This window comes from Sciurus vulgaris (genome assembly GCF_902686455.1).
Source record: "Sciurus vulgaris genome assembly, chromosome: 8".
Classification (NCBI taxonomy): domain Eukaryota; kingdom Metazoa; phylum Chordata; class Mammalia; order Rodentia; family Sciuridae; genus Sciurus; species Sciurus vulgaris.
This window is the reverse complement of record NC_136468.1, coordinates 136,300,854-136,325,474: the sequence shown is the minus strand read 5'-3', so window position 1 is coordinate 136,325,474 and position 24,621 is coordinate 136,300,854. Positions and strand designations below refer to the sequence as shown.

At 47.9% G+C, this 24,621-nt stretch overlaps 1 protein-coding gene across 2 annotated transcripts in view; it reads left to right on the top strand.

The window, feature by feature from the left end:
* Positions 1–14,047: 14,047 nt before the first annotated feature.
* Positions 14,048–24,621, top strand: part of SVOP (SV2 related protein) — an 87,495-nt gene continuing 76,921 nt past the window's right edge. For both annotated transcript variants that reach the window (XR_013765759.1, XM_079151367.1), the window contains exon 1: positions 14,048–14,249. Coding sequence is in view for 1 of the 2 variants with exons in the window: in XM_079151367.1 (XP_079007493.1) it covers positions 14,215–14,249 (35 nt within the window). In the remaining variant the exon portion in view is untranslated. The remainder of the gene's footprint in view (positions 14,250–24,621) is intronic.

Sequence of the window (24,621 nt, the reverse complement as noted above, 5' to 3'; positions counted from 1 at the left end):
CAAAATAACACACATGTGGGAAGAATAGGGTTCAGAGATCTACAGGAAAAAATGAAGCTCAAAATTAGTGAAATTGTATTGTGATAGGGATTTGTGTTGGACAAGTAGATTTTAGCTGCTTTTTGTCACACACAAAAAGTCACTAGGACAGCTGAGCCTAGGGGGCACATACCCATCAGCCCAGCAACTCAGGAAGCTGAGGCCACAGAATTGCAAATTTGAGGCCAGCCTCAGCAACTCAGTGAGGACCTTAGTGACGTAGTAAGATCCTGTCTCAAAAGAAAAAATAAAAACTGCTGGGGATGCAGCTCAGTAATTTAGCACTCATGAGTTCAATCCCCAGTATCCCCCCCCCAAAAAAAGTCAGTATGCAAGATGATGGATGTGTTAATATGCTTCACTATAGTAAGCGATCTGCATCTGTATGGATCTCCTAACACCATATCGTAACCTCAAAATGCACAATACAGTTTCTTACCATAGCCATTGCTGTGCATTGAACTCCATGGAGACAGCACCGGAGCAAGTGGGAGCTGGATGGTTGCTGGTGACTGCGTCTCACTGGGGAGAAATGACTAAAAATGGGTGAAGGAGAGAGCCCAGGAAGCTGTGAGGCAGAACGTCCTCATGCATTCTTTGTGCAAACTTGCCATAAGAAGAAGCACCACCATACTTCAGTTAAGAAGAGAGAGGAGAGCCGGGTATGGTGGCACACAACTAAAATCCCAGCAACTCAGGAGGCTGAGGCAGGAGGATTACATGATCAAGGCCAGCCTTAGCAACTTAGCAAGGCCCTAAGCAACTCAGCAAGGCCCTGTATCTAAATAAAAAAGGGCTGGGGATATAGCTCAGTGGTTAAGCAATTTCTGGTACCAAAAAGAGAGAGAGAGAGAGAAAGAGAGAGAGAGAGAGAAAGAGAGAGAGAGAGAGAGAGAGAGAGAGAGAGAGAGAGAGAGAGAGAGCAAGAGAGAGAGAGAGAGAGAGAGCAAGAGCAAGAGCAGGATAAAACATTGAAGGAATAATGGAAGTCTAAAACTTCCAGAGTTTAATGGAAAACGTTAATCCTCACATCAAAAAAGCCCAATGAACTTCAAAGGGGGGTAAATGCAAAGACCTCCACACTTAGACAATCCTATTTAAACAGTAAAAAGACAAAAATAAAGAGAAATTTGAAAGCAGAGAGAAGTGACTCTCACATACAAGGAATCCTCCTCAGTAAGATTGACAGCTGATGTCTCATCAGAAACCATGGAGGTTAAAAGATAGTTGAATGACTTTTTCAGGGACGGGGGCATTGGGGATTGAACTCAGAGGCACTTTACTACACCTCCAGCCTTTTTTATTTTTTATTTTGAGACGGAGTCTCTACGTGTTGCTGAGGCTGGCCTTGAACTTGTGTTCCCCCTGCATCAGCTTCCTGAGTTGCTGAAATTACAGATGTGTTTCACCATGACCAGTTGGTGTGATACATTTTTTTGTTAGTTTTTTTATAATTCCTTTTTCTCTCCTATCTGATTTTAAAAACTACCAGGCATGCCTATAATCCTGGCGACCCAGGAGGCTGAGGTAGGAGGATCTCAAGTTTGAGGTCAGTCTCAGCAACTAAGTGAGACCCTAAGCAACTTGGTGAGACCCTGTCTCAAAAAATAAAAAATATAAAAGGGCTAGGAGGTAGCTCAGTGGAAAAGCACCTCTAGGTTCAATCCCTGGTGCCTCCCCAAAATAAATAAATAAGTAGCAGCACACAGCAGTAATTGTACGCTAAGGCAAAGTCTTTGTATACCATTGAGATTAAATTGATAGATTATGAAATTATGAGAAATTGAGATGTGAATGTTAATTTCCATGGCAACCACTAAGAAAATAACTCACAAAATTTATAGTGAAAAAAAATCACAAATTAAAATACTGCAGCAGAAAAATGGGTTATTTTAACACAAAAGAAAACAGTAATGGAAGAATAGAGGAACAAAATGACATGGACATCGAAAACAATATTAGAATAGCCACGTAACTCCCACACCCTCAGTGATTACATCACATTTATTTCATTTTGTTTTACATTAATTTTAAAGGAAAGTGGAAAGCCAGACTGGAAATCCAATTATATGCTGTGTATGAGAAGAGTCTCATTTTAGATTACAGACACAACTAAGCTGAAAGAGAAAAGATGGAGAAAGTTATGCTAAGCAAACAGCCACCGAAAAAGAAATGAAGGAACTATGTTTTTATCAACCAAGATAGACTTTAAGGCAATAATTGTTATTAGAGACAAGGATATTTTATGTCAAAAGGGTCAATCCATCCACAAGATACAACAACTGTAAACATAAATGCTCTGAACAACGGAGCGTCAAAATTTGGGGAGGAGGTACTGGGGATTGAATGCAGGGGTGCTTAACAACTGAGTCACATCCCCAGCCCTTTTATATATTTCATTTAGAGACAGGGCCTCGCTGAGTTTCTTAGGCCCTCGCTAATTTGCTGAGGCTGACTTTGAACTCGCAATCCTCCTGTCTCGGCCTCCTGAGCAGCTGGGATGACAGGCATGTGACATCACAACTGGACAGCCTCAGAATATTGCACTGGGGAAGAAAAAAGACTTTTGAGGGGGGAAAGAGACAATTAGGCCATACAATTCAACAGTAGTAGTTGGAGACATCAATACCCTACTTTCAGTAACAGAACAACTAGAGGGAAGATCAGCGGGGAAATAGTCGACTTGAACAACACTTTAAACCAACGATTTCCAACAGACATTTATAGGACGCTCTGATCAACGACAGCCAGATTCTTTGTCGAGTGGTACCTGGAACATTCCCTAATGGAGTCCATATACGCAAACGAAAAGCAAACCTCCTTCAATTCAAAAGGACCGACATCACAGACAGTATGTTCTCTGACCACAGCGAAACGAAATCAGAAATCAATGACACAGGGACAGTGGGCAATGTGGAGATGAAATAACACCTTCCCACATAACCCAGGGGTAAAACGATAAGGTACATTAGAAAATTCCTGGAATGAGTGAAAACGGAAACACAAGTTTTGAGTCATGACATCACAGAGAGAAGGTTTCTCTGCTGACGGCCCCTCAGACATGCTGAGCTTCTGCAGGGTGGAAGCTTCCTTCGGCCTGGGCAGGTTACTGGGGGCTGATGCGCCTCCCTCTCTGGCTTCTTTTGCAGCCACTTACGAATGCATGGTCTAGGAGACCATGGTCTGATTAGGAGGGTTTGGGAGCACATCATTTTTTTCTGAGTACTTATTTTTCAGTTGTAGATGGACACAGTACCTCTATTTTTGGTGGTGCTGAGGATGGATCCCAGGCTCTCCCACTCAGCCCGGCCCTGGAGTACACCTTTCTGATCCCTTGCTGTCATCTCCCTGCCCTCCTCTGCCTCCTCCAACATCTTGCATAGTCGTGGAGGAACCAGATATGCCGCCGAGGAACGTTTTTCAAGTTGTACGCCGTCCCAGTTTTCCACGAGGGCTCCACCCCTCCTCGCCAGGGCTCTCCTGTCTGCTGGCTCCTCTGGCCAAGTCAGGAGGCGATGAACAGCTCCCAGCTGCGACCCAGGAGGGTCTGCAAACGGAGGTGCCATCCCACCCACGTGACCGGTGCCAAAGATTGATCTTCCCATTTTTGTTTCTTTTTTAAAATCTGATTGAAGCTCCGAACAGGGATGGGAGAGGAACATATCTCTTTACGGATTGAAATCCTGGAACTTCTTTTTCTAAAATTAAGTACCCTTGCACCACGAGTAGAACATCTCCATAAAAAATAGTATTCAGAACACGGCTGGAGGGGGTGCTTGTACATGGCAAAGGCTTTCTACTCTTAATTTTCAGTATTTCGGGCTAAGAGGCAGCTTGTCAGTCTCTATTCCAGTCTCTATTTTAAAATATTCATGCTTGTTTTAAGAAACTGAGGGGGCAAATCATGACGCTTTGCTCTAGTGTGAGAGAAAGCCCGTCTGGCCTTTGGCACGCCCCCATCTCCCAGGCAGATGGGTAATGGGATCGGCTGCAGACAGCTGCCTCTACAATATTCGCTCTGCCCAAGGATGTCTCAAGGATCAGAGGTGCAGACAAACGCAGGCCGTATGTTCTTGGCTGAAAACCTCATCCGATGATAACTTTAGAACAGAGATTCTGTGTGGTCAATCTCCATCAGCAGCCTCACCAGGGAATTTGTTAGCATTGAACCTCTCACCCCAATCCAGGTGAGTTAGAAGGGGAAGGGCAGGGGAATTTGATAGAAAAGAACAAGTTAAGGCAATTTATTCTCTTTGTTATTTTCCCCAGTACCGTGGATGGAACCCAGGTCTTGCATGCATGCTAAGGGCTCTACCACTGAGCTACACCCCCAGCCCTTTTTATTCCTTCTTTTGAGATAGGGTTTTGCTAAATTGTTGAGTCTGGCCTCAATCTTGAGATCCTCCTGCCTCAGCCTCCTCAGCAGCTGGCATTATAGGTGTATACCACTGCATCTAAGTTTTGTTTCAGAGCCTGTTGTATATTAAGTACCATGCTCCCGGGGTTCAGGGGGTGTCTCTCCAAAGCCATCAGAGAGGAGGCAGGGAATATCAGTGCCACGCTTGCCACGGCTGGCTGCCTGGAGAGGTTGGGGCAGACTGTCGAGAGGCCTTAGCTGCTCCTGTCCAGAGAGAAAGGCTGGCCTTGCAGAGGGTACTGTCCCCTCTGCCCGAGGAGCTGATAATCCTCCCAAGGGAACTCTTTCAATTTAAATGTTGGAAATGAATTTTAAACGTCATACACGTTGGGGTGGGAATGTAGCTCAGTGGGAGAGCACCTGCCGGGCATGTCTTGAGGCACTACATTTGATTCCCAGCCTCACAAAAAACAAGTCTTTACTTTGTAAAAGCTAGTTCTATTGATATGCAATTTGCATATCACCCAATTCACTTCCTTAACGTATACACCTTGTTGTATTTTAGTATATTCACAGAATCATGTGATGATCACACGTCACTTTAGATCATTTTTGTCCCCTGTAAAAGAACCCCCACACACATTATAGTCAGTCCCCATATTGCCTTCTCACCGCCCCCTCCCCCTGCCCTGAGTCCTGAGCAGCTACTTTCTGTCTCTGGGGGGGGTCACCTATTCTGTATGCTTCATATACATGGAATCATACAGCATGTGACCATCTGTGCCCTGTTTGTTTCACTTAACACAATGTTTGCAAGTTTTATCCACGTCCTTATGCCTGAATCAGTGCCTCAGCTTTTTTTCTTGACATATTAATATTCCATTGTATGGATATACCACATTTTTTATTCACTCACATCAGTTGGTAAACACTGTATCTGTTTCTAATTTTTTGCTATTATCAATAAAGACACTACGAACATTTCCATATAATTTTTGCATGGAATTATTACTCTTAGGGAAAACTTCTAGGAGTAGAATTGCTGGGACATGTGATAATCCTATGTTTCAACTTTTTATTTTTGGTACTGGGGATTGAACCCAGGGGTACTTAACCCTGAGTCACAGCCCCAGACCTTTTTAAAAAATGTTTTATTTTGAGAGAGTCTTGCTAAGTTGCTTAGGGCCTCACTAAATTGCTGAGGTTGGCTTTGAACTTGCAAACCTCCTGTATCAGCCTCTAGATCTGCTGAGATTACAGGCATGCACCTCCACGCCTGGCCTGTTTCAGCTTTTCCATAGTGTTGCACCATTTTACACTAACCCTAGTAGTGTACAAGAGTTCCAATTTCTCCACATCCTTGCCAACCCTCGTTATTATTTGTATTTTTTATTCTAGCCATTCTAGTGAGTGTAAAATGGTATCTCATTATGGTTTTGATTTGCATTTTCAAAATAAATAGAATGACTCGGTATTGAGCATATTTTCATGTGCTTATTTTGGCCACTGGTTTATCTTTGGAAAAATGACTATTCAGATCCTTTGCCCATTTAAAATTGGATGGTCTTTTTGTTATTGAATTATGAGTTTTTTATATAATATTTTGAATGCAAGTCTCATATTGGATACATGATTTGCAAATATTTTCTCCATTCTGTGGAGTTGTCTCCCCCACCTCCATCCCCCATTATTTTTTTGGTGCCAGGAATTGAACCTGGGGACTCAACCACTGAGCCACATCCCCAGTCCTACTTTGTATCTCATTTAGAGACAGGGTCACACTGAGTCACTTAGTGCTTTTTCTGAGGCTGACTTTGGACTGGAGATCCTCCTGCCTCAGCCTCCTGAGTTGGGAAGACAGGAGTGTGCCCCCGCGCCTGGGGACACAGGGTCTTGTTAGTTTACTCAGTCTGGTCTGGATCTCCGGGGCTCAGGTGATCCTCCCACCTGAGTCTCCCGAGTAGCTGGGATTACAGATGTGCGACCACACCCAGTTTACTAACTCTTACATTTAAAAGTAATTTTTTGAACCCTTTAGGCTACTCATAGCACATATCTATGCCAGATTTGGCTTGTGGCCACAGGCTGACCAACGGTCCAGGTTTTCAGGACGTGGAATTTTCAGGGGTAACACCGAGAAAGTTCTGGGCAACCCAGGATGAGTCGGTGACCATACTTCTGGACTCTACTCCTGACACACACTTTCTCCTGCTTTCTGCAGATGAACGTAGGTCCTGGATCTCTCCTCGCCTGAATGAGAGAGCGATTTGTTCTGATGGGGTTTACAAAGCATCTATCGAGTGCTCACAGTGTGGACAGAGCTCTGGGGCGCAGTATAATGAGGGTACGGTGAGTCCGAAATGAATTCCGGGTTCAATGTTATTCTCACAACTGAAAAAATCTTCCTTTTCCAAAAGAGTTCTGATTTGCCCTTCAACTACTCAACTCCGTTATTTCCCATTCTGCAGATTCGTAGAACGGTGAGCAAAAGTGGGCTAAAAAAGGGTGGAATAACAATCAGTTAGCAAGTGTTCGAGGGAAAACTGTAAATATAGGAACTCTACTTTCTTACTTGAAGATAAACATTATAATAAAAGAAAAAAATTATAGTACAAGAAGGGAGTGATCTTACATTGTAGACCTTACAAAATCACAGTTAAAAGATGTTGCATGTAGCCGGACGTGGTGGCACATGCCTGTAATCCCAGCAGCTCAGGAGGCTGAGGCAGGAGGATCACCAGTTCCAGGCCAGCCTCCAGCAATTTAGCAAGGCCCTAAGCAACAACTCAGCAAAACCTTGTCTCAATAAAAATAAATAAATCAAATAAAAAAAGGGCTGAGATGTGGCTCCATGGTTAAGCGCCCCTGAGTTCAATCCTTGGTAGTACACACACACACACACACACACACACACACACACACGCACACAGAAATGTTGCGTGTAAATTCTTTCAGAAATACCTACTTGCAGAAATGAGCATCTTCTTAGTTTGGTATATTTCGAGGTTATCTCAAGGAGGTGACTTTTTACAAGGGGAAGGACAATGAAATGGCACACTGATTTAGTTACTATACCCGGGGGTGTGACTTTTGCAAAGGTCAAAAGTTTTTGTAAGCCAAGTTTTGTAAAGATGACTGTAGGCCTGGGGTGTGACTCAGAGGCAGGGCACTTGCCCAGCACACGCAGGCCCTAGGTTCTGTCCCCGGCCAAAACATAAACATAGACAAAATAAAATATAAAAGATCACTTTAAGAGGGAAGCGCGGGCTGGGCCCGTGGCTCAGTGGTAGAGCGTTCATCTGGCAGGCGGGAGGACCTGGGTTCGAATCTCAGTACCGCATGTAAAAAAAATAAAGGTACCGTGTCCACCTACAACTAAAAGAAAATATTTAAAGAAAAGAGAGAGAAAGAAGTAATACAGTAAGTGGTGAAGAAATGCATAACCGGTGAGGAAAGCAGCTGTCTTAATGTTATCTAGAATGCTTGCTCATGGGTTAGTGGTATTTTTCAATGGTGGCAAAGTATGTGTGTAGTGAAATCACCCTTTAACCATTTTGTTTACTTTAGTAAAGAAAACATGACATCATGGTTTCCATCGTAGGGCTAGGGTGTGGCTCAGTGGTAGCGCCCCTCCGCCTGAAGCACGTGACACTCTGGGTTTGATCTCACACATGCACATAAATTAACATTTTTTTTTTTTTTGGTACCAGGTTTTGAACCCAGGGGTGCTGAACCACTGAGCCACATCCCCAGCCTTTTTAAAATATTTTATTTAGAGACAGGGTCTCGCTGAGTTGCTGAGGGCCTCAATAAAGTCCTGAGGCCGGCTTTGAATTTGAGATCCTCCTGTCTCAGCCTCCTGAGCTGCTGGGATGACAGGCACGTGTGCCACCGTGCCTGGCTACAAATGAACTTCTTCACCATCTGTGCCAGTACAGTAGTGCTAGCTGTATGCACTTTGTCGTGCAAAGGATTGCCAGGACTTCATCATCCTGCAAAACCGAAACCCTACATGCCTACAAGTCTCCATTTCCCCTGCCTACAGCTCACAGAAAGTACCGTTCTTTCTGATTTTGAGTTTGGCTACTTTTGATACCTCATGTAAAGGAATCATACAGTATTTATCTTTTGGTGAATGGCTTTTTTCTTTTTTTTACTGGAATATTATAATGATACATAGTATTTGGGTTCCTTTTGATAACATTATATGTACAGGGGCTGGGGCCATGGCTGAGTGGTGGGGTGCTTGCCTAGCACATGTGAGGCACTGGGCTCTGTCCTCAGCACTACATATAAATAAATAAAATAAAGGCATTTAAAGAATTATACATATAAGGTAGTTAATTACAATCCCCATTCCCACCTCCTTTTCCTCCCCTTCTCCCTTCTTTTCTTCCTCAACACTACTGATCTTCCTTTATTAAGGAATAACCTTCCTTCCTCCCTTCCTCCCTTCCTTCCTTCCTCCCTTCCTCCCTTCCTCCCTTCCTTCCTTCCTTCCTTCCTTCCTTCCTTCCTTCCTTCCTTCCTTCCTTCCTTCCTTGTACCAGAAATTGAACCCAGAGGCATTTAACCACTGAGCCACATCCCCAGCCCTTTTCCACATTTTATTTCAAGTCAGGGTCTTACTGAGTGGTTTAGGGCCTCATTAAATTGCTGAGGCTGCCCTTGAACTTGTGATCCTCCTGCCTCGGCCTTCAAGTCACTGGGATTACAGGCGTCCACCACAGCATGTGGCCTCTTTATTTATTTGGGTACCATGGATTAGACACAGGGGCACTCAACCACTGAGCCACCTCCCCAGCCCTATTTTGTATTTTATCTAGAGACAGGGTCTCCCTGAGTTGCTTAGGGCCTTGCTTTTGCTGAGGCTGGCTTCAAACTTGAGATCCTCCTGCCTCAGCCTCCCGACCTGCTGGGATGACACCACGCCCAGCTCTTATTTATTTTTGATTGACCCATTCCACATATTCATAAAGGTGAAATTCCCTTTGGTACATTTCTCTGCGTATAGAACATGATTTCATTAGATGCATTCCATGTTTCCTCCTCCCCTTTCCCTCCTCCCACCCTCTGGTTCTCCACTTCTACTCCACTGATCTCCCCTATATTTTATGATATTAGGCCCCCTCCCCCATCACCTTCTTGACCTTATTTTGCTCTAGCAAAACATTCCATCCTTGATTTTCCGAGTCTGGCCTATTTCACTCGGCCTGATTCTCTACATTTCCATCCATTTACCGTCAAACGCCATTATTTTATTCTTCACGGCTGAGTAAAACTCCATTGGGTACAAATGCCACATTTTCTTGATCCATTCATCTATTGACGGGCATCTGGCTTGATTCCATAATTTGGCTATTGTGAATTGTGCGGCTATAAACATTGGAACGGCCGTATTGCTATAGCGAGCTGATTTCAGATGGAATGGAGTTTTGGATGAACCCTAGGTCTGGGATTGCGGGTCATAAGGTAGGTCCAGGCCTCCAGTCTTTTGAGGAATCTCCATACCACTTTCCAAAGTGGTTGTGCCAATTTGCAGTCTCACCAACAACGTGTAAGTGTACCTTTCCCCCCACATCCTTGTGACTAGCTGATGGTGTCCTGAAGACAGATGCACATGGAGCATGTGACAGAATTCCCTTCTTTCCTATGGCCAAGTAGCATTCCACTGTAAGGGTATATATACCACAGTTTCCGAATCCGCTCATCTTCAGCAAACATTTCAGTTGCTTCCACCTCTTGGCAACAAGACTGGGGGGCGGATATCTCTTTATAATCTTGTGTTCACATCTGTTGGATACATACTAAGGAAGGGAATTGCTGGATCCTATGTTAATTCTTTTTTTTTTTTTTTTTGGTGGTGCTGGGGATTGAACTCAGGGCCTTGTGCTTGCAAGGCAAGCACTCTACCAACTGAGCTATCCCCCCAGCCCTCTTAGTTAATCTTCGAAGGGTAACTTTGATACTGTCTTCCATAACAGCTACACATAGTATAACCTTTAGCCAGTTTTTTTTAATAAAAAAAAATATTTACTTAGAAGCATTCAGAATGTCAACAAAACAGCTGCAACTTTTTTTTTTTGTTTTGCAATTACAGACTGATATTCAGTTAACAGAACAACAATCGTGTCATATAAGCTGCATCAGAGACAACTGAAGAGGAAAAACTACCGTCCCCATAGATGACGAATTTGTGCTGTGCGCCAAGGAGAACCTGCTTTCAGTTCCCATGCCAATTTCCAACCCCCAAACTGTACCAGGCAAGGTTGGTGGCTTTCAATAGCCACCAGGACAGCGCTGTCTCAGACGCATTCGGTAGTGTGTTCACTATTCAAAAAGAGACATGGTACGGTTTTAAAAAAAAATCTTACAAAAGCCTTACGTTTCCATTTTGTTTATTTAAAAGGCGTGAGTTGTGTACAGGGGGGTTAAATGCTTTACAGACAAAAAAAAAAAAAAAAAAAAAAAAAAAAAACCAGTGCCAGAACCAACTTATCATCCTCTTCTTCATCTCAATCTCCCTCTCCCTCCGCATCCTCTTCTTCCTCCTCCTTCTTGCTTCTCTCAGCCGTGAGGACTCCTTGCCGCTGCAGCAGGGTTTCCTCAGCTCGGGGACAGCGATGACCTTTTCCCACTCTTTCTTCTCTTGTCATCGCGGCGGTGCGCGTCCCCGCAGCTCCTCTGCAGCATCCCCCAGGGCGGTACTCAGAGGCCTCGTGCGCGCCCCGGGCTCCTGACCTCTCGGTTCCTGGAGGAGGGAGCTAGGTTTCCAGCTCTCTCTCTTCGCGGGCCTCGTCCGCCCGCCCGCGCCTTCAGATTCTCCCCGCTCTTTCGCAGGCTGGCCTCCTCCTCTCTGGGCCCGTCTTAGAAGACTTGGAGAAGGTGCCTGGAGCACCCGGGTGCTCCTTCCCGAGCTCCTCCCGGAGCATCTGCACGGAGGACGCGTAGGATGGCGTTTCACCTCTCGGCCCCTCAGGACCTCCTTTGCCCACGTTTAGCTGTGTTGCCTCGGCGAGGCCCGGAGCACCGCGCAGTCTCTTGCAGAGGTCAGTGCACTGAATGCGGTGGCTGCAGGAGCCACCTGGCTCTCTCCGCCCGGTGACATCCCTTTAACCCGTGTTTAGGGGCCAGTTCTGTGGCCTGAAGGGCACCCACAACGTTGCATGACCAGCAACGCTAGGCGCTTCCCGAACTCTTCCATTGCTCCAAACAGAACTCTGTACCCTTGAAATAACTCCCCATTCTTCTCTTCTCACAACCCTAATGGCTCCTACTTTCTGTCTTTAATGGATTTGCCAATTCTAGGCACATCCTCATTGTAGCATCTATCAAACTTTCATTCTGAGCTGGGCACCAGGGTACACACCTGTCATTCTAGCAGCGCTGGAGGCTGAGGCAGGAGGATCGCCAGCCTCAGCAAAAGCGAGGCCCTAAGCAACTCAGGGAGACCCTGTCTCTAAGTACAATACAAAATAGGGCTGGGGAGGTGGCTCAGTGGTTGAATGCCCCTGAGTTCAATCCCTGGTATGCCCCGCCCCCACAAAATTTCATTCTTTTATACAACTGAATAATATTCTTTCGTATGTTTAAAGCACATTTTGTGTATCCATTCATCTGTCGGTGACACTGGGTTCTTTCCACCCTTTGGCTATTGTGAATAATGTTGCTAAAAACACTGGTGGGCAAGTATCTGCTTGAGTTCTTGCTTTCACTTCTTTGAGGAATATAGATAGCAGCGGCATGGCTGGGTCACACAGTAACTGAGAGAACTTTGAATCCATGAGTACCTGCTCTCAGGAGATTGAGGCAGGAGGATCATTTGAGCCCAAAAGTCAAGAACAGTTCGGACAACATGGCAAGACTTCACATCAAAAAAGAAAAAGGTAAATGAAAAAAGAAAAAAGTACCAGACTGCCCACCTTTCCCAGTTATGCAAGATGACTATTGACAACTGGGTTGGATGTCCTTGGGTTAGCACCCACCTCCTGCACCACCTTGGCAGGATCCAGGGGCGAGCAGATGTAGCACGCAGCCACAACCAGGGTGGTGCAGATTCCTTTAGAAATGAGTAGGAGTGGGGCGAGCTGTGATTGACACTCAAACATGAGGTCAGGAGTGGCTATGATAAACTGATACCAACTGTCACTGTGTCGGGCATATAGATGTTTCTCAATATTTGCTGGATGAATCATAATAGGTGTTCTAGGACCATTTTATAATTGGTTTCCTCAACATTCAATTTATTTCAAGTTATCCAACGTTCCATCAATTCAAATATCTCCTCCTACATCCACAAAGGATGATCTTTTTTGAGAATCTCAGAAAGCCTCCCTCTTAAGGGTGCAATTTCTGGAGACAGAAGGACTGGGTTTTAATTTTAGATCAACTCTTCTCCATCTGAGTGGCCTTGAACACATTATCCCCTCCCCCCCCCCCCCCCAAGAATTGTGTATTCATCTGTAAAACTTGAATCCTGGTCCATAGGATTGTTGCAAAGATCCGTGCGAACAACAGAGGTGTCTGCAGTACCCACCCCCCCATCTGGGTTTTAAATTTTTCTTTTGTTTTGCTTGTTAATGTTTTTGTTGTTTGGACTCGGTGTGAAATTGTGATGTGCGTTGGATGTGAAGCTGTTTTTCTAGTTCTTGGATTGGTTTCCTTGGACACCCTCCCAACCCCTCCCCCAACTCTTTAACCCTAAAAAAAAAAAGAAAAGAAAAAAAAAAAAGTTTCCCTCCATCCAATTGTCCTCCTCACACTTCCGGCCAGCTGCCATCACTGGTCATTTTGTCCTTACCTGTTGTGTAATTTCTCATCTCTTCATTCATTCACACTAGCCCAGAGGTTATCACTCTGGGCTGCTGGAGAGCTTTTAAAAAACACCCAGGCTCTGGTCCCACCTCCAGAGGGTGGGGTCCCACTGGTTGGGGTTACAACCAAGACATTTTTATGTGTAACCTGACTTGAGAACCATTCCTTCAACACGTCATTTACTGAGCACCTTCTGTGTGCCAGGCACTGTTCTAGGCACTTGGGACAGATACCTCGGTGAAAGCTTAAATTATAAAGGCAAGTAGAAATCCCAGTGAGACGAGGGCGGGGCGGGAGGGGAAACACGGAGCTCAAGCAGAAGCAGCTTGAAGGCAGGAACTTTGCCTTATTCATGCTAGATCCCCCAGAGCCAGGGCTGCCCAAGTCACCCTATGAGCTTGTTGAATGAACGAATGCGTTACCTTTGGACCCATCCCACTGAACGTACACTTGTTTTTTTTTCCCTAGATTCATTGGGCCTTCAGCTCCACGCTGACAATGATCTATCCAATTTGTTCCGTCATACACCAGGTACCTACTGCAATGCCTGGCACACAGCAGGTGCTCAATAAATGGCGCTTAAATAAGAAAGCCCTTTTCTCCTTTTTTAAATATACAGCCACCTGGGCTTCAAGAATGCTCTCGCGATCTCATTAGTGCAGCCCTGCAAATAATCATTTGGAGCTGCGCCCTTGGCTGGAACGGGCGCGCGGCTGGACCGGGCTCGGCCCGCGGGTTGCGACTCCCCGCGGCGCGCGCGCTGGCCCCGCCCCGCGCCCCGCCCCGCGCCGCTGGCCCCGCCCCCGCCCGCGCCTCTCCGCCCACTCCCGCCGCGGTCTCCGGCGGCGGCGGCTTTGTCTCGTGGGCTGCTCCCCGGCGGCTCCCTCCCCCGAGCAGCTGCCGCCCGCGGGAGGAAGCATCCCGGCGCTGACACCCCGCGCGCTCGCCCTCCACCACTACCATGTAAGGGCCATGAGAAGGGCTGGTCCTGGCGCAGCGCGGACATGGAGGAGGACTTATTCCAGCTCAGGCAGCTGCCGTGAGTACCGGGGGCCCGGGGGCGGCGGGCAGGCTTGCCTGCAAAGAGCGAAAACCTGCAGCGGGGGCACCTCTGCATGGCTTCTTGGATTTCAAGGGAACTGCTTCCTAATTCCTTCCGAGGAAGGAATTAGGCCTGGAGGAGGCAAGCCATCTTCCTCCCCCGGCAGCCCGCTCCTGATCAGCCCTGACTCAGTTCGTTTCCTCCGAGCTGTCAGGATGCGCGGACCCACAGCCGTGGGGCTTCTGTTTTCTCTTTTAATTGCTCCCGATCCCAAGGGGATTCTGAGATCTGGGCTTGAAGAGAGTGTTGGGGCGCTGCTTGCAAAGGGGGACTCAATGGATGGGTCCGTGCGATGACATCGGTGCTTCTCAGCCCTTCTAGGCTGTGAAATTCCTAACGTTTCGGCAAGGTCCTTCGGAAAGGAAGGATAGGATGTTGCAAATTGGTTTCCAGAAAGCCAGGATTCCTTCCCAGAGGCGAGGCTTGGGCAAAGTCCCGTTGTTTATGAAGTGTGTGAATGAGAGGGCCGTGCACGGTGGCGGAAGCCTCTTGCCTTCTGAATGAAAGCTTTCTGTAACAGCTTGAGTGAGACTCACCTTTGCAAACACCAGGCATACATTCTTTGGAGGATGGGGATTTTTCAGGGATACCAAATTTGCTCCAGGTCTCTTGGGGGGAATGGAGCCCAGCAAGAGAAAGGACAGGGGCCTTGTAGAGGGGCTTGCAGATTTTTCCTTCCACAAACAGATGGTGATGCTTTTAACGCAAATTCCAAGAGTAGGAAAGGGGTTATTAAAAAGAACATTTCTGAGGGTTTTGTCTTGATTTTTAGAATCACTGGCGGTTTGGATGATAAAAGCAGGGAAAGCTTACATGATTGTTAGCATGCTTGTATTTTCTTGAAAAATGGTGTGGATTTTCCTCTAAGCTACCTAGGAATTCTCCCAAGTGACTTTTAGTGTGACTGATAACAGCTCTCTGAGGCTCTGAGCACTGAGAGGAATTGTAATGTTTACTTCTCGATCAGCGTAAAATTAATTTTCAATTAAAATCTTTATTAATTTCTAGTTCCAGCTTTTATTAATTGGTCCACAGATATCATGATTTATGAACATAGCTTTGTTTCATACATGCTAAAGGATGCCTAGTTATATGATCCAGAGGTTGGTATGTGACCAGATAAAAATGTGTGTGTCTGAGTGCAGCTCTCTCAAGGAAAACAAGCCACTTTCATTGGAAATAAACAGCACGTTCAAAAACCAAACTGTTTTCCTAAAGTAAAAGGTGATTCAAAAATCATGGTGTTTGGAATAAAAATATATGTTGGAACTCCAGTTTTAATGGGACAAATTTTCAAACAATGTCGGAACATGTGAACTTTGCCGAAGATTTATGTGTATTTAATCTACTAAGATAGAGATCTTATCATAACAATTCTGTGCTTAATTTAAAAGGAGTCAAAATAGGTGCTGGGGGTGGAGCTCAGTGGAGCAACACTTGCCTGGTAGGCACAGGACCCTGCATTTGAACAGGCCGGTGTGCACACGCACACACACACACACACACACACACACAGAGTAAAAATAGGAAGAGGATTTTTACTTTTTCACAATTAAAAATTAATTTTGTTTTAAATATGCATATATTATATAACGTATATAAATATAGTAAGGCTTAAAGAGAAACACTATAATGAAAAGTGATTCTCCCTCTTCCCAAACCCCAGTTCTATTCTCCCCAGGTGTCTCTTGATGATTCCTTCTGATATTTGATAGACGTAAATAGACATAATATCTATTAGAGAGGTCAAATGTTGTGTGCAGTGAAGGAACATTGGCTCTGAGCAGACAGACTTGGGTTCAACCCACTTCCCATCTGGGTCAGTCCAACCAAGTGTGTTAGCCTTTCTGAGACTCAGTTTCTCTAGCTATAAAATGGGTATCTTGGGACTGGGGATATAGCTCAGTGATAGAGTTCATGCTTAGCATGCACAAGGCCTTAGGTTCAATCCCTGGCACCAATAAATAAATAAATAAATAGGAAAAAAATAAGTATCATAATAATAGTTGATTCATAGGGTTATTATAAAGATCAAATGAGATAAAATGTGCTCAATCCTTGGCTGATACAAAACACCCAACACCTATCAGCTATTGCTATTATTACATCTGAAAACCATTTATAAAAATGAAATATGTGGGTTCACCTTTGCTGGACTCCCCAAATTATAATTTGAAAACCCCAAACTACATTTGAATGAAGTCAAAATTAGCCCGAAAATGTGTTGACCTCGATTTATATATTTAAAAAAAGAGTAAGCTAAAAGAAACAGCATGCGAATCTCAGTGGGTTACAAATCACGACTTAGATGTTTTTTAAACCACACCCTACGTATATTATGCACAGATTGCAGGCAACAGATTTCCTGAGAGCAGTATGGTTAAAAAGAAATATTCAGAGTGCTTCGGAGAGGCTTGGTCCTGTGGGAGGCCAAGTGTTAATAGATTATAAGCCACTAAGTCGTTTACGGGGTTATGGGAAGGGGAGAAGGGATCAGGTGCCTAGGAAAACAGTCCTCTCTTGCATTGGGGGCGCCTCCACACAGCTCTGAAATGGTTCATTTGAGACTGCAAATCACCCTCGTCTTCCTCTGCTATTCACTCAGAGACAGGATCATGTGCAGAAGATTCAGGCAGCTGAGATTTTTTTCTTATATATCCAGTTCTGCCTTATTATGTGCCTTTGTGCAAGAGGGACTTTTTTAGGTCCTTCTTTTTTTTTTTTTTTTTTTTGCGGTGCTGGGGATCGAACCCAGGGCGTTGTGCTTGCAAGGCAAGCACTCTGCCAGCTGAGCTATCTCCCCAGCCCTAGGTCCCTCTTTTTAGACTGATTTCTTGAAAGCAAGTTTTTCAGACCACATGCATGGATAGTTGGATGGATGGACGGATTCATTCATTCATTCTGTGGTTTACTTGAGTACCATCCTCAGGATAAAGGATTCCACAGCTAAATAAGAATGGCCCTTGCCCTTAAGGAATTCAAAGTCTAGAGCTGCGGTGTCTGATGTGGTAGCCACTAGCTATATGTGGCTATGTAAGTTTCAGCCTAAATTAATTTAAATTATGTGATTCACATGTGAAACAATTTAATAGCCTCATGTTCTGTGTAAATATGTGAAACAAATTACAAATCAGTCCCTCACTCATTTCATATGCTGTTTTTTTTTGTTTGTTTGTTTGTTTTTTTTGTACTGGAGATTGAACCCAGCGGCTCTCAACCACTGAGCCACACCTCCAGCCCTTTTATATATATATTTTTTTAGAGACAGGGTCTCACTAAATTGCTTAGGGTCTGGATAAGTTGCTGAGGCTGGCTTTGAACTCTCCATCCTCCTGCCTCAGCCTCCCGAGCTGCTGGGATGACAGGCACGTGCCACCACACCTGGCAGTCATTTCACATGCTTAATAGCTGCAAGTGACTAGTGGCTACCATATCAAGCAGCCTAAGTCCAGAGCATTTGTAGAGTTGCAGTAATCTCCCAAGTTCTGTTGAACAGCACTGCTCTGGAGAACAAGGCGGACACTGAACATGTCATTGCATAAACAGTTATGAGAATTGTCCTAGGAGCTCTCTCCGTACAGCGTAAGGAGGCTGGTTCCAGACGAAGGGAAAGGGAGGATCAGGGAAGGCCTCTTTGAGGAAGTGACATTTGAGTTGAGCCCCAGAGATCTGTAGGAGTCATCCAGGAAATGAGACAGGATGAGCTGGGCACGGTGGTACACATGCCCATAATCCCAACAACTTGGGAGGCCGAGGCAGGAGGATCGCAAGTTCAAGGCCTCCCTGGGCAACTTAGCGAGATCCTGTCTCAAAATAAGAGGGCTGGGGAATGTAGCTCAGGGGTGAAATGCCCCTGGGTTCAATCTCCAGTAGCCCCCCAAAAAAAGTATGGGCATTTCAATGGCGGGGAAAATACGGGTGAAGACCCGAACAAGGAAGAAGGCGTGGTGTGTCTCGGGACCGCTGGACTCACCAAGGAGGGGCTCGAGGGAGGTCATAGAGGACGGCAGCCGCCAGGCCCTGCAGGGCCCCGTGGTGCATGACAGAGTCAGGACTCCATCCTCCCTCTGCTTTCTACAAATCCTCCTTCCAGGTTGAGCAGAGTTCCAAGTCTTTCATTGAACCTTCCCTTGACTTTGGTGGGACTTTACCAGTAACAAGTGAAACATGGGGTCGGGTTAGAACCCCGCTCTACCACTGCCATCTTGGGGGCCGTGGGCGAGGGGCCCGTCTCCCAGAGGCTGGTGCCCGTCAGGAGCTTGAGCACATCTGCCTGCTCCTTATCTTCCTGTCGCAAGGAGTGGGGAGAGGAGTGCCGGGGGCCGAGGGCGCAGGCCTGGCTCAAGGCTGGGGCTCAAGCAGGGTGCTGGTTTGTCGTCTTCCACTCTCAGCAGCTTGGTTAGGCAGCGGAGCCCCTGATGCCCTCAACTCCTATTTTTTTGGGGGGCGGGGGGTACTGGGAATTGAACTCAGGGGCACTCGGCCACTGAGCCACCTCCCCAGCCCTATTTTATATTTCATTTAGAGACAGGGTCTCACCGAGTTGCTTAGCGCCTTGCTGTTGCTGAGGCTGGCTTTGAACTCGCCATCCTCCTGCCTCAGCCTCCCGAGCCCAGGGGGATGACAGGCGTGCACCTCTAGACTCCTTTGCTGAACACCGAGACAGTGTTGGATGTGACGTGAAGGTGCGTGTTTGAACTTGAACTCTTGATCTCGCCTCCCTTCTCCTCTTTCAGCTTCTCCCATCGTACCTGATGGTCCCCTCCAACCTTCCTGTTCAGGCCCAAAACTTTGCAGTCCACTTAGACCCCTCTGACCCCCTTTAGTCCATCAGGACCTCCTGCTGGTCTTGCCTGCCCGTGGCATCCGGGACTCCGAGCCTTCTCTCCACCTCTGTGAGGACCTCCTGGTTCAAGTCTCTGTCCTCTCTCACCAGAACTGATTGCGGTGGCCTCCCTGTTACTGCCCCGGCCTCCCTACAGCCGTGGCTCAACACAGTGGCTGGAGGACCACAGCCCTTCCCGATCCCCACCCTACCGCGGCTCCCTCCTCTCCTCGTCTCTCCTACTCTGGCCTCCTTCCTGGTCCTCAGACAGGCCAGGCAGCCTCCTGCCCCCGCAGCCTCCGTTCCCTGCCTGGAGCGCTCTTCTCCTTCATCAAGACTCAAATGCCGCCTTCTCACAGACGCCTGCCCCCGTCACCCTGTCAAGGTGCAGCCCTCTCACACACGTTAGGATAGCGACCATGAAACCCCAAAACCAGACACACCCCAAAGCAGCAAAGAGTGGGGGGTGGAAAGGATGTGGAAGGAATGGGATTCTTGTTCACCGTTAGTGGACATAGAAAATATTTAGAGTGGCTGCTTTGGAAAATTCTATGAAGCTTCCTCAAAAAAAATTAAAAATCAGTCGGACATGGTGGTACACACGGTGATCCCAGCTACTCGGGAGGCTGAGGCAGGAGGATCGCGAGTTCAAAGCCAGCCTCAGCAACTTAGCGAGGCCCTAAGCAACTCAGTGAGACCCTGTCTCTAAATAAAATATAAAAAGGGCTGGGGAGGTGGCTTAAGTGGTTAAGTGACCCTGGGTTTGATCCCTGGTTAAAAAAAAAAAAAAAAGTTAAGGTGGTAAATTTCATGTTGCATCTATTTTGCCACAACTGAAATGATCGCCACCCTCTTCACCCGTCCTCCGTGCCATGTCATCCTTTCCGCACGTCCCACGTTACGTCTTCATCTCCTGGTTCCTGTGCCCGCCCTCCCCAGAGCGGAAGCTTCCTCAGGGTGGAGGTCTGTGCCTCCCCAGAGTGTGGGACACTGCACGGGTTCCGTCCAAGGCTGGATTACTGGGTTCCAGGGTAGACCCGTCTCTGTAGGCCCAAGGACTAGAAAGTTCTATGAATGAGACGCCAGGACACGGCATCCATCAGCTCAGCGGTCTCCCCCGACAGTTGGGACCACCGTTCCCCTCAGTCCACCGGCAAAGATCTTTTCCGCTTTCTCTTCCGTTTCTCCATCTGCTTTGATGAAATCGGGGAGGTTGGGGGAATGGCAGTTTGACTAACTGGTGACATGACTATTAACATTTTTTGATTGACAAGATATTTATGGTATACAACATATTGTTTTGAAATATGTACACGTTGTCAAATGGCTACATCAAGCTAATTAGTGTGTGTCTTACCTCCTGAGCTTGTTTGGGGGAGCTGAGAAAACTCTTAGCAATTTTCAGGTATACACTATGCTGTCATTAACTATAGTCACCATGTTGTACGAGAGAGCTCCTTGAATTGATTCCTGCTGTATAACTGAAATTTTGTTCCCTTTCCAACATCTTTCAAATCTCCCACCCACCAAGCCCCTGGCAATCAATATTCTCCTATGAGTTCTATTATTTTAGAATTTCATCTTTGAATAGGAGCATGCTGTATTTGTCTTTCTGCTTTTGACTTATTTCCTTTAACACAGAGTCTTCCAGGTTCTTCCCTATTGCAGCAAATGATAAGATTTCCTTCTTTTTCATGACCACATAATATTCCACTGCATACAGATACCACGGTTTCTTTATCCATTCATCTACTGGTGGACACATAGGTTGCTTCCATGTTTTTGCATCATTGGTTATATGATTGCTTTTGAAATTGCCCCAGGGAAACTCTTGGGGCCCAGGTGAACCTGGGAAAGGATTGTGTTTGAATTCTAGAGGCATTAGACACAGGTTCTGTTTTCTCTAACTGAGGAGACCTCTGCACAGAGACACAGGACCAGGTGAGGTGGCCAAGGTACCCAGGAGACTTCCTGTTTGCTGCCATTCCCCTGGCACACCAAGGCCCTGGGTTCACTCCCAGTGCTGAAATGCAAATTTGCATGTGCGTCGTGCCCTGTGTTCTCGGGCAACTCATTCAGCTTCCCTGGGTCACCTTGAAGGGCACTTGCAGCTCTAAACTGCCACGACGGGTGTGCCTGGTTCCGTTCCGGATCACGGCGGCCCACCATGCTGGTGGTAGGACCCACGGCATCTTTGCCGCTCTTGAGCCCGGAGTTTCTCAACCTCAGGCTGTGGACGTGGTACGCCAGGCGGTGCTGCTTTGTGGAGGAGCTGTTTTCGGCGGTCACCGTGGCCTCTAGATGTCACAACCCACGCCCCACCTTTCTGGTCCAATTGTGACCATCGGAACTGTCCCCAGACATAGCCATGTCCCCTGGAGGGCTACGCCGCCCCTGGGGAGAAGCCTGGTTCCGCCTTAGACCGTGAATCACTCGGCCTCCACGTCCAGAGGGTCTTCAGGGCTCTCTCCGAGCCTTCCTTCGCTAAGGTTCCTCCTGCCGGATCCCCGGTGCCCGTTGCCCTGGCAACACGTGCATCTTCCACATCCGCCATTGTGCCTTCAGTAGCAGACTAAGCTCCGTGAGGACAGGAAGTCCATCTGATGGAGAATGTGGATGAAGATTTACAAGGACAGACGACCCCGAGAGGTAGCCTAGGCCTTTGTTCCTCTAGCTGCCCCCCCACCCCCGCTCCACTGAGACCACCTCAGAGTACCATGTGCTGGGCTCTCTGCTCACGCGGACCTGGGTTCGAATCCCGACCATCCTGCTAACATGGTGGGTGCCGTTGGACAAGTTGCTTTTCTTCTCCAGGCCTCGGTTTCATCATCTGTAAGGTGGGGTAGCAATGGGACACCCCCCACCTCCACTTATTAAAGCAAACTTGTCCTTAAATGGAGGCTCATCCCATGCTTAGCAGAGCTCCGGGCTCATGGCCAGGGCTTTGTGAATGTTAACGTTTGCTTATTTGTGATCGTTACCTCGTGTCCGCCTCGTGGGCTGCCGTCTGGTTAAGAAGGCCGTTGCTTTGGAGGTTGATGCAGGAGGCAGGAAAATACAAATAAACAAAAATCCACCAGGAACAAAAATCGCCATTAATCACAGGCTCCCGGGCACCCAGGAATGGAAGGGATCTTCGGGGACGTGATATCCGACCTCTCGTTGTCCATCTCCCCAGTTTAGGGCAGGAGGACAGCAAGTGGCGACTTTCCAAGGTCCGTGGCCACCGTCACGGTCTTATTAAAATTCAGATTCCTGAGCCCCGCTCTGCAGAGATGTGAACACACCAGCCCGAAGCTTGGCCTGGAAAGCCACCTTCTGTCCGTCCCCGGGGGTGTCCTTGGCCTCAGAGAAGCCCTGGCTGATTGGTTCGGATCACGGGCGTTGGAGCTACTGGGGCCACGTCCTGTACTTCCTGGGGACCCAGGCCGTGGCGGAACCTCTCCGAACCTCTGGTTCTCTGTCTGTAAACCAGAGGTATGAACAGCACCTCTGCTGGGGGCTCGGCAGGCATCACAGAAGACGGCGGCGGCCCTCAGGCTTGGGCTCGGCTGGCGGAAGCCACGCCTGCTGTTAAATCTGGTGACTTCTGACCTGATCACACAGACACCCATCTGTACTAGGCTGCCTCTCCAGAAGGGGAGTCCCCTGCCGCCTGAAATCGCCTTTCTAATCTCGGACGGTGCAGCCCGAGGAGGCTGCCTCCTTATATCGGCTTGAGACCTGCGTCCGTCCTTCTTGCACCCCCAAGTCCAAGCTCTCTTCTGGGGTCTTCTTTCATGTTCCAGAACCTCAGATCGTGAAGCCAGGGGTTCGCCCCCTAAGAGGACTCTCCCCAAATCATGCACATCAGCGCCCCGGGACCTGCTGGCAAAGAGTCGCAGCAATCTGCACGTCGGTGACCTTGGCAGGGTCTGCTCTCGAGGACGGGCACCTTGCCTCGTTCATCCTCAGGTGTCGGGTTCCAGAGACTCCCCGTGCCACGCTCTCGGGGGCAAAGCTGAGGAGTGCTGGTTGCCGGGTCCTCTGATCTCGGGACCCTCGTGACCGGGCGGCCCCGTCTCCCCAGGAAGCTGTTTCCCTGGGCTACCCCGGTGGGGGGCTGATCCAGAACAAGGCGTCAGCCCTGCACCCCGCAACCCCGAGTCCCCGCCGCCATCGCCTGTCACCCACTGACCGCGCAGCCTGCTCTCTGGCCTCTGCTTCCTCCTGGGTCATCTTTCTCTCTATCAACCGTGACTTTCTGAGTCCTGACACTTTGACCTGGTGGGGTCTGGCTGACCCTGGAGGGGGTGGCTCCTTCCAGGGCGAGTTGATCCTTCGAGATCGCCAACCGCTCACGTGCCGGTGAGTCTCAAAATGCACACCAGCTAACGTCCCCAGCCCAACCACATCCCTTATTGGGCGCTGGAAGGACACTCAGACTCCAGGCCACATCCGTGTGCCCTCGTCACCTGGAAACCAGGTACGACGAGCCTGGGACGCAGATCCCCCCCCGTACCGTGCGCGGAACCCGCTGAAATCGGTCCAACCAGCCGTGCCGAGTCATGAGACCCGGGTTTGGAAACGCTGTCACCCTCTGTCCCTCCTCTTGTGGGAGAGTTTGCCAGGTGACTTTCTCCACACTCGACTTGGATCTCTTTCTCTCTGTCGCTGCTACTTAAAACCGCGGAGGGCCATCTGCCCAGGCTCAGGGCCCTCAGAGAGTCCCCACTGAGGTCTCCCTGAGCCCAGCTCCTCCGTCCCACCTCCTGGCCTTCCCACTAGCCTCCTCCCGTCTGGAGGTCACTGTCTGTGTCCCTTCGACCTCAGGAAACTCTTCTCCAACTCCCCCCCACCCCTCGGGTCCTTTATCTTCCCCCGCCTCCCCGCCCCTGCGTCCACTTCATAAGGACAGGGACCAAATCCACTTTGTCCCCCTGTGCGTCCCAGCAGTCAGCACGTAGTCAGTCCTCAATAGACGCTCATTGAAATAAAACCATGGAAACCCAGGCTCAGAGAGGTAAAGTAACCCACCCAGGGTCACACAGCAACTAAGAAGTAGGGAGATTCAAAGCCACGTCAGTCTGTCTGCCAGAATCGGGTTCTCTTCTCTCCCGGGGCAGGCCACCTGCCTTGAGGCAACAGCCACGGTTTGGTTTAGGCTACCTCTTCCGTCCAACAGAGCCATGAACTCAAGGAATCAAGTCCAGAAACTCCCAGGAGCTTCCTTATCTACATACCCTGATCAAGTCACAGGACCTAATTTAAGATCCTGACGGGACAAACAAGATCTTAAGGTTGACAGCTCTTTCTTCAAGTTCTCTCCCTTCCAGACCAAAATTATGTAAAGTCAACGTTCCGGCTATTTTGGTAAACTATCAGCTGTACGCGTCACGCGGGTAGCGGACGCCAAGGAGGACGCAGCGAGCGCCAGGCGGTCTGGGAAGCTCGAGCCGCTGACACACGCCACCTCTCCTTCCTTTCCCTCTCCTTTTCCATTCT